The following is a 16,833-nucleotide window of genomic DNA, read 5'->3' as shown; positions in this document are numbered from 1 at the left end:
ATCCCAACCCGTTTCATTTCACAATCTTATTTTGACTAAAGCCCTGATGACAGTCGTCTGTTAATATTTTCAAAGTTAAACTGACTGCCAGTTATTAGGACTGCTCTGACAGAATGTCTTAAATCATTACTTGTGAACACTTATTACAAGAGAACTCACTCAGTGAAACCACAAGATCCAGCTAAAAATACACCAATAATGACCCAGTCTTTCAAAGATAGCAACATACAGCTTAGTACAACAGGTTGTTCAGATTATAACTAATGCAATTACAATCAAAGACTTGAACTGGTTAACATCTAAATCTAATCACAAGACCCCTGTTTTGTTTAATGGCAACCTGTGTCTTAGTACAATTATTCTGGCTGTATTTATGACCAGGAACTGATTGATTTGAACATTAATAATTGAGTATAAACCAGAAAGGAAAGGCAATATAATAGTGGAACAATGACAACTGGTGTCTTAGAGCAATACTATGGCCTATATTTATTACCAAAGGGCTGACCGAGTAAAAACCAGAAAATAAGTAGGAGGGCAGGTAGACAATGACGCAAATCACCATGAGGATTACAGAATGTTACTCCGCTTTAGCAAAAAGCAGTTCCATGGACCCACAGTGCATCGTGGCGGTTACTGAGTGGTGCTGATGAAAGCCAGGTAGAACAGGTTAGCCAGGTCATGAGCGGTCGTCTGACACAAACGTTGCCAACCAACCAATGGGATGTCAACCTGCCATTTATAGTCATCACTGACCATGGTGAAGTACTCCGGTATCTTCGCTCTGTGCAGGCTCTCCTTGCGTAGCTCATGGCTTCGGCTGCTCGGACCTTGTGACCACCTCTTTTTGCTATGCTACCGCCAATCCCCAAACTTCATGCCTCCTCACTCGGGCCAGCGAACCCCATATATATATCGGCAAGCAAAGACCTTCCAAGGACACAATGCACAGATACCAACTCTTCCTCACAGATACTGGCAGTGGGGTCGCAGGAGGGATAGTCGACACTACACCTGAGCCAGTGGCGCCAGACAGAACAGTCTCCTAGCTCAATGGCACCACTGGCCAACATCAAATTTCATTGAGTGTAATGTGAAGCATAAATGCAGCTTCAAATTCATTACTTTTAGCCAGTGAATTAAACCTTTCCACTTTCATTATCCTGAGGCATATTGTGTGGAAAGGTGCACACAGTCTTATTTTTCTGCTATTTACACTCTCTCCCTTTGCCCCTGAAAACATCAAAGAATAAGTATATGGATACAGGTAATGATAAGTGACAACCTGACTTTTTATCTGCCACCAAGCAATGCTTTTATGAAGTCAGTACTTAATTTCCCCTTTTTGTTTCAACAATGAGACCTTACCCTGAGCAATATTCTGTCCTGTTTTACCTTAAGATATGATCTGAAGCAATTTATGTTCTCTTGCATTTTCAGCGTATGTGGGGTAACGTAACAATAAGTTATAAAAATTGATATGTGAAAAATTATACATGTGAACATAATTCAGGCCACTTTTAATTTAAAAATTTTAAGACACTCTCTTTTCAAAGATGTGTGGCTTGCACATTATTACAGGTAATGGATGGCGGCTGATATCAGGACTGAAAGAAGGGCAGACTCATGTTGACAATCCACAGTATGATGAGAAAGCTTATTGGTCTCATCCAGTAGACATTCACTTTGCTACAAAAGGAATACAAGGTAAATGGTTATAATGTTACTATTCTGCAGGGCTTCTGTACAAGTAATCTTGCTGGCAAGGTGAAAAGGCAATAAGATGTTAAGCTATTTTCATGTCCACAAGTCTTGCTGGAGAATATGCTATTTTGCAGGGTGGCCTAAATTTCATGTTCAAGTATACCATCTTGATCACTGGGGACGCAGTGAACTTTATGGATATGGATTTTGTCATGTTCCTGCATCAGCTGGTACCCACGTTGTTGACTGTGTAACTTGGAGACCAGTAGGTAAATGTAACCATAAAAAAAAGATGTACAGGCCTGCATGGTCAGCATTGTTGAAACTGAACTTCTCTAATGCATATCATGCACTATAAAGCTTCACAACCACTTAGCTTAGTAGTTTTATTTTCTTATATTAAACTTATGTGTTGTAAAAGAGCTCATCATGGTATCTGGCTGACTGAGAGTTCTTATTGTGAATGGTATTTTGCGTAAGGAACTGCACATGTGAGGGCTATCTGGAAAGTAACTTCTGTTTGTCTGTAAATAAAGTACTTGAATAGTTATAACAAATTTTGTAGGGATTTAAAATTACACCTTTGTATCACTTTTCTACATAACCACCATTGGGACTGAAGCATTTGTCATACTTGATTAACAAGTTGACAAATAACATCAGTATAAAATCCTGCCACGTGAGATGCAGCTAACCCATGGCAGTATTTTGAAATTCATCATCAGGATCAGTGTTGGGAGCCAAGCCACTTAGCCACTTTTTCTTATGAATGAAGAGGTGGGAATCATTTGGAGCCAACTCCGGACCATAGGGCAAATAGTCAGGCATGCACCATGTGAACTGGGGCAATCATTCTTGTACTTCTCAGGCAGAGTGTGACTGAGCATTGTCCTACAAAAACATGCCCCTGGTAGTCCAAAGTCTGTCTTTTGAAGGCTCTTCTCTGTATTTGTGTTCATGTTTATGCTTCAGAATTACTTGTCCTTCTACATTGCATAAAACTATCAGACAAGATTTCTTTAGTGTCCCAAATAACAGTAGCTATAATGTCTCTGGATGACAGAGTTTGGCATGATTTTCTTGGTTTGTTGGGCAAAGTGGTATGATCCCACACTGTTGAGTACTGTTATGCGCATGAACTGACATAAAGAGTGCATGTTTCATCACTGATGATGGATCTGTTTTGTATGATTTCTCCTTCAGTTGCAACAACAATGGAAGTCCATAGAATCAGTCATCCATGGAGTTTTTTTGTTCTCAGAAAGGAGTTTTGCAGTACTCTAATTGTTTGGCCACACTCTCATATAATATATTCTGAGAAATCTGTGGAAGGTTGTCTGACTTTGGTGATACCAGAAATTCCAGTTTTAATAAATTGTTTTGTCTGTTTTCTGTGGCAATTTCTTGCTGTTTATCAACAGATGGTCTTCTGTCACGATCACAAACAGTTCTCCTTCCACTCATAAACAAATGCGTGAAAACAAGAAGAGATACCACTTTCATGCTATCACAGTTCTAATCACACTGACATCCTGTCACAGTCAGTATAACACCTGTTCCATCTCCCAAAAGCAAACAAGGCAGCAGTGAATCAGAAGTCTCTCTGACATTGAGAGATGGTGATGACAGTATGGTCCTTCAGCCATCAAAGGAAATGCAACCGGTCTGATGCACGTAAATGACACCAGGATAAAACTGGATCATGGCTACAGGACCTAGGCTGCAGGAGGCTCAAGAAGGATTCAGCTTTAACAACAACCAGTAAAATGGTGGCTCCGTTGAAGAGCTCAGATATATCAGAAATTGTGAAGAAGCAGCTGTATCTTAGTGTGCCAATGACACATGCAAGTATTACTTTCCAAAACCACATGGAAAAGGTGCCTCTGCAGGCAATACTAGACACGAATAACTCACACAATTATGGACTAGCCAAACTTCTGGCAATTCTTTTAAAACACCATGTGGGACACTGCAGTCACCACATGAAGAACTTGGCCAATTTTGTTAAAGCACTTATGGACATGTGACTATTGATGTGTTGGTAAATGTGCCAACACCTTGTAGATAGAGTAGGCCGAAATGCTTGCTATCTAACGCAGATGGGCGTGAATTCTGGAACAGGATAAGTAGTGAATTCTCATAAGAAAAGTATGCAGCTCCTCGAATACTTATCTTTTATTCTTTGATGTGAATACAGCATTCTTGATGAGACATTTCATATGATAACTATCAAACTATGTAAGGCTAATGGCGCCTTGCTAGGTCGTAGCTATGGACTTAGCTGAAGGCTATTCTAACTGTCTCTCGGCAAATGAGAGAAAGGCTTCGTCAGTGTAGTCGCTAGCAAAGTCGTCGTACAACTGGGGCGAGTGCTATTCCGTAACTCGAGACCTGCCTTGTGGTGGCGCTCGGTCTGCGATCACACAGTGGCGACACGCGGGTCCGACATGTACTAAATGGACCGCGGCCGATTTAAGCTACCACCTAGCAAGTGTGGTGTCTGGCGGTGACACTACAACTATAAAGCTTTAATTCTATGACACTCCTTAATCAACATTTTGAGCCACCTGCTTCAAGTCAAAGGAGTGTTTTATGAGTAGTTAGATAGAATGGCCATGGGATCCTTATTGGCTGCTGAGATTACTAATCTTTACACGGAACACTTTGAAGATGTCGCCCTTGAAAGCTCTCATCAAAAACCCAAGTGCTATTTCCACTAGGTTGATGATACTTCTGTGATGTAGGAGCATGGCAGACAAGTGCTGGATTAGTTTCTGGACCACCTAAATAGCATCCATCAAAGCTTTGTATTTTTATGAAAAGAGAGGAGAATGGTTATTTCCCTTTCTTGTACAAACTAAAAAAAGAAGAAGGCAGGTGGTACAGACCACCAAACAATAAATAGGAAGAAGACACACACAGCCCTGTACCTACATGCAACAAGCTGCCACCAACCAGCACAGTGGCAGATAGTGATAACCATCCTGGTACACTGAGAGCACATCAACTGCGAAAAGGAAAACCTACCACTTGAACCACAATAGTTGAAGGAAGTGTTCCACAAAAATGGGTACAGTGAAGCACATACTAGTAACATGTTCAAGAAGGGAAAAGATGCAGCTAACCAAGAAGAGGAGGAAGAAGGCAGATGGCTCTCTTTCTCTCTATACTAGCCAAAATTGGTGAGGCTGCTTAAAGAAAACAACATAAAACTATCTTCTGCCCACTGCCTAAGTTGAAATAGTGTCTTGAATATGCAAAAGACACACTAAAACTGACTGTACCTGGGACAGACTGCATCTCTTGTGAATGGACAGACTGCATCTTTTGTGAATGTGGCAACCAATACACCTGGCTAATGAAGTATTGTGAGAAGTACATCACACACATCGTGCATGTATGCTTGGAACACAAAAAGAAATCAGTGATTGCAGAACATAGCACCACACTTTTGACTTTCAGAAAACTGAGGTGCTATGCTGAGCAACTGGCTGTTGGGATAGTGCTATAAAGGCAGAAAGTGATGCACAATGAAGGTGAGGGGATGTGAACTGGGAGGAGGTGATAGGACAGAGGGAGCCTGGGTAGATCTTATGGGGACAATAGGTTACTGTAGGTTGAGGACCAGGATGATTTCAGGAGCAGAAAATGTGCTGTAAAGATATCTCCCATCCATGCCGTTCAGAAAAACTAGTGGTTGACAGGTACATCCAGAAGGTCCAGATTGTGAAGCAGACATTGAAATCAAGTATGTTGTGTTCAGCTGTATGCCATGCCACTGAGTGGTGCACTTTGCTTTTGACCACAGTTTGGCTATGGCAGTTCTTTCTCATGGACAGTTGGTTGGTAGTTGGTGGTCATAGCAATATAAAAAGTCGCACAATGATTGCAGCAGCTAGTATATAACATGGCTGCTTTCACTGGTGTCCCATCCATGGATGGAATAGATAAGCTTATAACTGGACTGGAATAGGAAGTGCTGGGTCGGTGGATTGGGCAGGTCTTACACCTCGGTCTTCCACAGGGATATGATCCCTGTGGCAAGGGGTTGGGATTGGGCATAGCATAGGGATGGACTAGGGTGTTGTGCAGGTTGGTACGGAGGGGTGGAAAGTAGTGGAAAGGATGTTGTGTAGGATGTCCCTCATTTCAGGGCATAATGATAGATAATCATCACCATTACAAAGGATATGGTTCAGTTGTCCCATTTCTGGGTGGTATTCACTGATAAAGAAGGCACTCCTTTGTAGATGGTTCTTGGGTGGGGTTGGTGGAAAGGGGGGGGGGGGGTGATACAGCACAGGAAATCTGTTTGTGGAACAGTGCTGGAGGAGAATGCCTGTCCGTGAAAGTTTTGGTGAGACACTCAGCATACTGGGCAAGGGAGTTCTTGTCACTGGCGATATATCTCCCCTGGGTGGCCAGGCTGTTATGGAGGAGTTTATTTGGTGTTTAAGGGATGACTGCTGTTGAAATACAGGTACTGTTGGTGGTTGATGCATTCGATGTAGATGGGGACATCAGTGAGGAGGAGGTCAACGTCCAGGAAGATGGCAAGCTGGGTTGCGGAGGACCAGGTGAAGGAGTGAGAGAGAAGGTGTTGAGGTTATGAAGGAATGAGAATAAGATGACTGGGTCCTGAAACCAGTTCATGAAGATCTTGTCAGTCAATCTGAACCAGACCAGGAGTTTGGGGTTTTGGGAGACTAGGAAGGTTTCCTCTAAATGGCCCATAAACAGCTTGGCAGAGGAGGCTGACATGCAGATGCCGAGGACTGTGCTGCCAGTTTGTTAGTGTACCTTCATTTCTAAGGGGAAGCAGTGGTTTGGTAGGATAAAATCAGCAAGATGTATGCAGAATGAGGTACTGAGTTTGGAATCTAAAGGACATTGGTAGACATATTGTTGATTACCAGCAAGATCATGAGCATGGTCAATGTTGATGTGTAGGGAAATTGCATCAACAGTAAGTAACCAGTAGCGATCTAGGAGGTAAAGGGGTGAGGATGGCAGAGTGTCAGTGAAATAAGTGGTTGGTATCTTTGACATGGAAAGCTAGATTACAGACAATTGGTTGGAGGTGTTTGTTAATGAGACCTGAAATAATTTCAGTGGAAACACAATAACCAGGAACAATGGGGAATTTAGGATTGTTGGGTTTTTGAATTTTGGGGTGCATTTAGAGGGTGGTTGCGTGGGATGTTGTAGGAATGAGGAAGGAAATGGATCCATGGGAGAGGTTCTGGGAAGGGCATGAGGCTGTAAGTGGGGAGTAGAGGTAATGTTGGACTTCTAGGATGGGATTATTATTGCAGAGTTTCTGGGTGGAGTGGTCAGACAATTGAGAGAGGCCTTCCACTAGGTAGTCACTATGATTCATAATGACTGTGGTGGAACCTTTGTCTGCATGTAGGATGATCACATAAAGATCTATTTTGAAGCTGTGTTTGGCTGTCCTTGCTTCTGCTGAAAGGTTGGTGTACTTAGGAAGGGACCTGGGGAAGGATGGTGAGGCCAAGTTGGAAGTAAGGAATTTCTGCTAAGTGACCAGGGGTAGTTAGGTGGCAGGAGAGGAGGATCACAGTTGGATATTGATATGAAATGGGAGAGGCAGGGTTCACTGTTGAGATTCGTTGGCTTTGGTTGAAGAGGTTGGTGGCAAAGAAGTGTTTCCATCATAGGGATTGGGAGAAAGGGAGTAGGTCTTTGACAAGTCCAACATGGTGAAATTTGGGTGTAGGGATAAAGGTGAGGCATTTGAATAGAAATGAAATTTCTATGGGGCTGAGGATTTTTGTGGAAAAGTTAACAACCGTGTTCTGGGAATGTTTCAGCTCTGGATATAGTGGAGTGTTGGTAGGGAGATATGGCAAGCTGAAAAGGTCAGCTAGGCAGGAGGCATGATATCTTCATGTTGTGAGGAGTTGATGAATAGGAACACTGGTCAGGATAGGATTGGATAGTGGTGCCTGAAGGCAGGATTCCAGCAAACTGGATAACTTTTGGAGGTGGTGTCTGGAATGCTCATCCTGGTGCTCTTGAGGATGGAACAGACGTGGTTCTGGGATGCCTGTGCCATGGAGGTGTTTTCTGCAGTACCAGGTTTCTAAGGGACGGGGAACAGCAGAATCTGAAAAGGGTGAAGCTCACTGTGAAAGGAGGTGTCAGATTCAGAGATAGTAATTTGTATGGTTAGATTGTTTGGGGAATATTCTGTGTTTTAGGCAGCATTTAAGGAACAGCTTGTATGGCTGAGTTTTAGACAGGGAAAGGAATACTTTTCTGAACTAATGCAGAGTGATAGGTCAGGGATCCACTGTGGTAGGGATGGTGTTGGGGAATGGAAAATGATGTAGAAAATGGGCAAATTGAAGCACTAGGTGGTTCTGATGGGGAACCAGTTAAAAGAAAAAGCTATGTAAAGATACACAAAAATGTGCACAAATACATAAAAATACCAATATATACGTAAAAAACAAACAAAAACATGAGAAAAAGGATAGAACGAGTGAGGTATCTGAGTATGTGTGTGTTGGGGTAAGGGAAGAGAGGGAGGAGGGGGGGGAGAGAGAGAGAGAGAGAGAGAGAGAGAGAGAGAGAGAGAGAGAGAGAGAAGGGGGGGGGGGAATTGAGTTGGTTATGTTGAGGTTCACAAGTTTATGTGACACAGGAAGATGTGGAAAATAACATGTGAAAATACGTGAGGATGGGGGAGCAAATGTGATCAGTAGGAGTAATTATAATTATTGGCAGGAAGATTTTGGGGCATGAGATGCTGCACCAACAATCTGTGCTGTCACATAGCTGTGTGTTGTGCATAGATGAGACCTGGTGCAGTGTGGCTTAGATATCAGAGCATGCGTGGTTTGGGGGGGGGGAGGGGGGGGGAGGAAAGAAGGGAAAGAATGGACACTGGTAGAGCAATGCTTTAGGGAACAGTAACAAAGGAAAACATCACTGGGTTGTGGGGTGGAAGGAAACCCGTTAGTAAAAATCAAACAATAGAAAGTCCTGGCCCTTGGCACACTTCTAGGCCATCTAGAGGAAACCTACCTAGCCTCCCAAAAACCCAAACCTCTGGTGTGGTTCAGGTTCATTGATGACTTCTTCGTGATCTGGACTCAGAGCCCAGACCCCCTGTCCTCATTCCTTCACAGTCTCAAAACCTTCTCTCCTATCAGCTTCACCCAGTCTGCCTCAACACACTGTGCCACCTTCCTGGTCGATGACCTCTCTCACAAGTTAAGGCCATCAACCTCCATGACTACCTGCTTTTCGACAGCTGCCATCCCTTCCAAACAAAAAAGTCCCTCTCATAAAGCCTGTCCATGTGGGTAGGACATATCTACAGTGACAAGAACTCCCTTACCCAGTTTGCTGAAATGTTTTATGAATGCCTTTACAGACACACATTCTCTCCCAGACCTAGTCTGCAAACAGATTCCCCCCTCCCACACACACCCAATCCTCCCACCACACCCAAGAATCAGCTACAAAGGAGCATCCCCTTCGTCATCCAATACATCTCGGACTGGAACAACTGAACCACATCCTCCATAAGGGCTTTGATTGTCTGTCATTATTCCCTGGAATGAGGGACATCTTGCCCAAGACTCTTTCCACTCCTTATAAAGTGTTGTTCCATCACTCATTCAATCTCTGCAACATCCTAGTCCCTCATTATGCCACTCCCAGTCCCAGTCAATCCCAGTCCTTTGCCACAGGGATCCTAACCCTGTGTAAGATCCAGCTTCAAGATGTGCCCAATCCACCCACCCAGCACTTCTTATTCCAGTGCAGTCACAGGTGTAGCCTGCCCCATCTGAGGCTGGCCATATGTGAAAGCAGCCATGTCATGTGCCAGCTCTACTGCAATCATTACACAGCTTTTTCTATTGATATGGCTACCAACCAGCTGTCCTCCAAGACGAATCACCACTGCCAAAGCGTGGCCAAGAGAAAGTAGACCACCTTGTGGCACAGCATGCAGCTGAACATAACATACTTGATTTCAATGGCTGCTTCACAGCCTCCCTTCCACTCCTCCCCTCCAACTGATGGCTCTTAAGAGAGACACCCTCATATACTACACTCTAAGACATGAAAAAATGACACACCAGAAAGGAGTTATGCAAAATTGTAAACATTGGCTGCCAATAGTGAATGTGTGACACTGTGGAGCAGTTCCACCACACAGCTCTCAAGGATAGTAAACCAGGGACATTTTGATACCTGGGCATAAAGTCTTTGCTAATTTCATTCTGTGTACTCAGCTGGGTACCAACTGTGCTTGCAGACAGGCACTCGAACAATATACTCAGATGTCAGCATTTGAGAGAGGACGTGTAGTTGGGTTCAAAGAAGCCAGTTGGAGTAATCAGTTAAGTGCTTGGCATTTGAATAGGAGCAATGAAATATTTGATGATGTTGACAGGAATGGGTGAACCATGGATGAGCACAGCATCAAGAAGTAAGTGGTGAACTGAAAGAGATGACAGAACGAGAGGACAAGCAATCATCAGAAAGGCACTCACAGCTCCTGATTTATCATTATCATTGATCCGATGTGTAACTGGTACTTGAGTGACTGCAAGGAGCATTAATAGGTGGCCCACAAAAAGGGCACTGAGCCCACAGTGCCTCTTGCTCCAACTACCTTTGACCTCTCTACACCAACAAACTCATTCACATGGGTATCGGGCACATTTGGCCTACAATCAGGTTGAGGGTGCCATTTCATTTCAAGCAGGACCCATTTGGTTGTCATCTGAGGCACCCTGGAAACACAGTGGTATGTTGACAATATTCTATGCCCCAGTTTGATGGCAAGCCATTCTGGCCTTACATTTCAACAAGATAAGTTTCTGCTGCTTACTTTTGTGCTTGCCAAACTCTACCTTGGCCAACGAGATTGACATATATCTCCCTAATTGAGAATGTTTGGAGCATTATGGGCAGTGCTTTCCAACCAGCTTGGGATTTTGGTGATCTAATGTGTCAACTGGACAGAATATGGCATGATATCCCTCAGGAGGACATTTGACAGCTCTTATCAATCAACACCAAGCCAAAACAATTGCTCGCATGAGAGCCAGAGGTGGACAAATGTGTTACTGGCTTGCTATATTTGCAAAGCTCTTTCTCTTGAAAAAATCATCCAGTTTTTCAGAAATTTTAATCATTAGTTTGTCTGCATATGTACATCACATCTACTGATTTCTGTCCCATTTGGGTAATTGCTTCAAGGTGCATCTTTTTTTCCCCAAAAATCTCAAAAAGTTCTTCCTTCAGTGTTTGTCAAGATGCTGTAGTGAATGTTCAGATGGATATAGGCTACATATTGAAGACAAATCATTGTTGCCAAAAATATCAAAAAGTTTATACTGAAGGTAGCTACTAGAAAGCTATTAGTAATCAAGTAAATTGTTGGCTGGGATCTGATGCAACTGTGCCATTTAATGGTTCATTGCTGTGGGGCAAGAGACTGATGCAATGAAAGTTTAAGTAAACAGTGCTTTAGCTCATATTATGTAAATTTATTTGATCATTGTTTAATAAAACTAAGATTAAACTTTGGTTTTGCTGATACATAATTACCTTTGTAACATAAAGACAGTCATTCTTTACACGTGTACGAAGTACACTGGGTGCCTGCTCAGGTTATGAAAAATGATCCATCCACTCGAGTGTTAATTCCAAAGTATTTATGTAGATTAGTGTAACACAAGAAAATTTTGAAGGCCAAAAGTTAAGCTAGTGTTCAATGGACCCTCAAACAACTTTTCTTTGAATGCTGAATGATGAAATGTGGTCCTGCTGTGGCTGAATATATACAAAATTGTTGTGGATCAGTTTGTTGTTGTCACATGTGTTACAATGTGCTTAATATTCTGTCAGACCACCGTGTATTCATTACACATTTGTGCTTATTCTTTGTAGTCTAGTAATTTTTCTGTATAATTTTTTCCATAGTTTTCATATTTTTCCTACAACCTCCCTGTTCTTTGTGACATTATCAGAAAACAGTACTACAGAATGAAGGTACATTATTCTGATCTGGATTTTCATGAAATTTCTGTTTGAAAATTATAAAATCAAATTGTTTTTGAATTTTATGTACACTTCACTTGGGAACATCCTTTGACTATGACTTACTTTATCTTTCAGGTACACTTCGTGATCAAATACGGCAATATTTTGTTGGGGGTGGACCGCAGTTGAAGAATGTTGAACTTGCTTATTGTGGATATGACAGATATCGATTGCAGACTGAAACTATGGGGATTGTTCACATGGAACTGGGAATTATCTTAAGGCACTTTGATAAGTTTGGTGTTGAATATTAGTTACAAATGTATATTCTCTTCATATGAGTTATGGTAATAGTCATCAGAAAATAAGAATGTTGCTTCCTTTAGAATTGTTGGAGATAAAAAGTTTACAATGGTCTTTCTGAATACATTATTACATCTGTTAACTTTCAGTCTATGTTTATTTAGGCCTATTGAAATGCAAGATTTATTGTCTTCCCCAAATAATTATCTTTCTTATGGGCATAGTGAAATTTGTAATAACAATGAGACCCTCTGTACAACAGAAATATTAGAACTAGGAACTAATGAATCAGATGTAAATTCCACACTAACTATAGTTTCAACAAACTTTGGAGATCATGATGAGAATCTGACTCTGAATAATGTTACACAAGTGGAAAATCATACCCTTCCAGTTACTTTAGAGAACACTTTTTTGGTATCAGAACCATCAAGTAGCAAGTCAACAGAAAGTTCATATGTGGCTGTCACTACAAGTGTATTGCCAGTGAGTGAAAAACCACGATGGATTCCTGAGGAAAATTGTGCCTGTGATTTAGAGGTAAGTAATTTGCAGTCCTAGTGAAAACAGTTTTTTAATCATTGTCTCTACCTTCCTGCCTGTGTTGTTGCATGAAAAGATAGATGCTGCAGTTGAAAGAAGTCTGAATCAGTCATACCCAAAACAGAAATAATACTGCAGTGTTTATAGTACATATAGTGACAATCAAAACATATTCGAACTGGGAATAAAACATCAGGTATAAAATCCTGAAATCAGTCTTACCTGAGACGGGGCAAATATTGTTGTGCATGTTTCCAGGTTTTGTCATCTGCATGTTTACATTTATTGAGTAACAATTTCATCACAAAAATTAATTATGAAAACTAATCACTGTTGCAGTGTAAGAAGATGAAGAAGGAAGTTAATTCTGAAGCAAATCATTCACATTGTGAATTCTGAGAGCTCTGTAATATTTGAGTACATGTATTATCCAGAATTTCATACAAGCTCTCGTTAAGGACTTGGGAGCCTGCAAATAATTTAATTGAGAGATGTCTTAAGATTTCATAGTCGTGATGGAGATTTATTTGGAAAAGAACATATCTGAAGAAATTTAATGAATTTGGCCAAAATAAAAAATTTCCAGTGGAAATTTTTTACAGAATATTAACATACTGGCCCAGAAACCCAGCACAGCCTGGGTACTTATTTATTCCAGTCTTCCATTAGTTCACTTCCACCTCCCTCCTCTCCTGCAATTTTTCTGTCCAGCTGTTCTTCCCCCCTCTTTCTATCCATCTCCTCCTCCCATCTTTGTCTGCCCATCTGCCCCTCTCTCAACATGTCTTCTTCTTCCCCCTCTCTCTATGCATCTCCTCTTCTGCCCTCTCTTTCTCTACATCTACATATACACTCCACAACCCACCATACAGTGCATGCCAGAGAGTACACTGTACCATTACTAGTCATTTCCTTTCCTGTTCCACTCGAAAATAGAGCGAGGTTAGAAATGACTATGTATATGCTTCCATATGAGCCCTAATTTCTTATATCTTATCTTCCTGATCCTTACACGCAATTTGTGTTGACAGCAGTAGAATCATTTGGCCGTCATCTTCAGATGCTGTTTCTCTAAATTTCCTGAATAACGTTTCTTGACAAGAATGTTGCCTTCCCTCCAGTGATTCCCATTTGAGTTCCTGAAGCATCTCTGTGACACTTCAGTGTCATTCGAATCTACTGGTATGTCATTCGAATCTACTGGTAACAAATATATCAGCCTTCCTCAGAATTACTTTGATGTTTTCCTTCAATATGACCTGGTACAAACCCCAAACACTCAAGCAGTACTCAAGACTAGGTCACACCAGCATCTTATATGTTGTCTCCTTTACAGGTGAACTTCTCTTTCCTTAAATACTCCCAATAAACTGAAGTGGACCATTTGCCCTCCCTACCACAGTTCTCACATTCTCGTTCCATTTCATATCACTTTGGATCATTATGCCCAGGTATTTATATAGTGTAACTGCATTGAACAGGACACTGTTAATACTGTACCCCAACATTACAGATATTTCTTCCTATTCATTTGCATTCACTTACATTTTTCCACATTTACAGCTAGCTGCCATTCATCACACCAACTGGAAATTTTGTCTAAGTCATGTTTTATCTTCCTACAGTCATTCAATTTCAATGCCTTACTGTACACCACAGCATTATCAGAAAATAATCACAGATTGCTGCCCACCCTGTCCACCAAATCAATTATGTATATAGGGAACAACAGCTATCTCACTTCTTTGGGGCACTCCTGATGATACTCGTGTCTCTGATGAATACCCGCCATCAAGGACAACATACAGGGTGCTATTACTTAAGTAGTCCTTGAGCCACTCACACATCTGAGAACTTCGTAGACAGCGTGCAGTGGGGCACCATGTCAGATGTTTTCCAGAAATCTAGAAATATGGAATCTGCCTGTTACCCTCCATCCATAGTCCACAACATATCATGTCATGTGAGAAAAGGGTGAGCTGAGTTTTGCAGAAGTGATGCTTTCTAAAACCATGCTGCTGGCCGAAGTGGCCGTGCGGTTCTAGGCGCTACAGTCTGGAGCTTAGCGACCGCTACGGTCGCAGGTTCGAATCCTGCCTCGGGCATGGATGTGTGTGATGTCCTTAGGTTAGTTAGGTTTAATTAGTTCTAAGTTCTAGGCAACTGATGACCTCAGAAGTTAAGTTGCATAGTGCTCAGAGCCATTTGAATTAAAACCATGCTGATTTGTGGACATAAGCTTCTCCACCTCCCCCTCTTGCTGTCCATTTCCTCCTGCCCCTCTCTCTATCCATCTCTTCCCCCCCCCCCCCCCCCTCCTCACAGTGTCCATCTCACATGCATTTTGCCTTTGTCTCCACCTCGTCACCTCTTTGTCTTCCCTCTCAATATCCATCTCCTCCTCCACCTGTCTCCGCACAGTCATTGCTGTACACTTGTGTGCCATCTGCAGTGCATTCATGTCCTACCCATATAACATGTCAGTCCTGCAGGAAGTCCATTTTATGAGAGATGGAGATTCTGTTTTTGACTGTATAAGTGTCGTAACCATGGTGGGACACAGATGTTGTACTCCCTGCCCTTGAATATAACAATTTACTCAAACATTGTGAAAGAAAAAAAAATTGGAGGCTAACTATTTCTGTAATGGAAAAAAAATCAGCTTATTGTTCATCAGGAACTGAAAGAGGACAGACAAACACTCAGAGTTGAAGCTACCTTAAGCTTTAGGCGTTTTCAAAAGGATGAAACCAAAGATCAGGGGAGAGGAAAAGTCACTTAAAACCCTCAACCGGGCAGTAGATAGTGAAGTAAAAATTGGTAGTTAGGGTTTATAAACCTGTTTTGACGCACTCTTAGTGAGCAAGCAGGGTTACAAATATATTCACTATTTGTAATGACACTTAGGTAAACCTTTTTGAACAATAGGTATTTTTTGACAAGTAATAAGTTCTGTGCACCACCACAGCTAACTGATATTTTGGTAAATAATACACCAGAAAGCTGTTATTCATGCAGAGCAAGAACTTGAATAGGGGAGATGCTATGGCTTTGTGGATGGGCAAAGTAATGACTGCACCCACGGGAAGGGTGAGAGGGATAATCCTCTATCCAGGTCATTATGTAACACCGAAGTATTACAAGAAGAGAATCATCACTTGAGGATAATATCTCTTCAAGTAGTTTTTGACTGCAGTAGATCATGCTGAATGACACCTGTCATATTATCCATTGCCTGCAAAACAGAAACAAATAGTTAAAAAAACGTTTTTTCATCATTTTAAAATGGCATGGCGGAATTTATATATTCACTTTTGTAAATCCAGTGCTACATTAACGCCCCTGCAGTAGAGATTGAAGCCAACAGGGGCATTGATCCCAAAGTACCAAGGAGCTTATGTTCTCCATAAGCTCAAGGCGATTTCTGGGGAGGTAACACTTGAATAAACCCTGATAGGAAACTGATAGGAAATTTAACACCAGTTTGCATGTTTCACCTGCACTCATTAAGAAGGGACACTGTTTCTCTTAATATGTGGAGTTTTGTAGATGCTAATGTTGCATAATGAGATTGATTGTCTAAAAACCAACCATGTAAGTTAAAAAAATGTTTAACAGTGGCAGTGGATGGGGTTATTCAATGTGCTCCTGAAGTAATTGAGTCTGAGGCCTTCATAAATGTCATCAAGAAGTGCAAAATCTCACATCTGCAGAAAGGATGTAACATCCAACAAGGCAGTGTGCAATGCACAACCTTGTCCATTATGCAAATAGTGAGAAAATATTCTGAGGGAGCTGATATTATTATGTTGATTGCAATGTGTCCCTCTGTGTTACTCCCTGTTTTCATCTTCAGCACACTACTGCAACCATTTCAATAAATATTTTCTATGTGAACAGTGTCGTAACTTATAGTAAGATTCATATTTTTATTAATTACAGTAATCTATTTAAATAAGACTTTCTTTGATTCATTTGTTCAAAAATTCATGCCCAAGTTACCCCAGGACAATATTTTGCATCATTGGGGGTCTAATTACACAATTTCATAATTAAAAATACTCCATATTATTTATCATACCTCTTAATTCTCTAAACTGCAAGAAAAAATATATTTTTTGGACATATAATCAGAATATAAACTGTATATGTAATTGTTAGCTATAAAATTGAATTATGAAAAAATGAAACTGACCTTTCCATCTTCATAGGTTCTTGAAGTTGGTAGTCACCTTTGTAATAATCTCTATC

General features: G+C 41.3%; 2 protein-coding genes across 3 annotated transcripts in view; both read left to right on the top strand.

Moving 5' to 3' along the window:
* The window catches only part of LOC124794695 (B9 domain-containing protein 2), a 71,876-nt gene extending 59,818 nt beyond the window's left edge, over positions 1-12,058 (top strand). For both annotated transcript variants that reach the window (XM_047258256.1, XM_047258257.1), the window contains exons 3-5: positions 1,582-1,707; positions 1,839-1,973; positions 11,872-12,058. In XM_047258256.1, the coding sequence (XP_047114212.1) occupies positions 1,582-1,707; positions 1,839-1,973; positions 11,872-12,050 (440 nt within the window). In that variant the 3' untranslated portion in view covers positions 12,051-12,058. The remainder of the gene's footprint in view (positions 1-1,581; positions 1,708-1,838; positions 1,974-11,871) is intronic.
* An 89-nt stretch (positions 12,059-12,147) lies between these two features.
* LOC124795648 (tectonic-1-like) overlaps positions 12,148-16,833 on the top strand; it is a 98,041-nt gene continuing 93,355 nt past the window's right edge. Inside the window, exon 1 of the mRNA XM_047259721.1 lies at positions 12,148-12,579. Coding sequence (XP_047115677.1) covers positions 12,148-12,579 — 432 coding nt within the window. The remainder of the gene's footprint in view (positions 12,580-16,833) is intronic.

Source organism: Schistocerca piceifrons, chromosome 4, assembly GCF_021461385.2.
Source record: "Schistocerca piceifrons isolate TAMUIC-IGC-003096 chromosome 4, iqSchPice1.1, whole genome shotgun sequence".
Lineage (NCBI taxonomy): Eukaryota > Metazoa > Arthropoda > Insecta > Orthoptera > Acrididae > Schistocerca > Schistocerca piceifrons.
The sequence above is the reverse complement of the archived record's forward strand: the minus strand, read 5'-3'. Positions and strand labels throughout refer to the sequence as shown.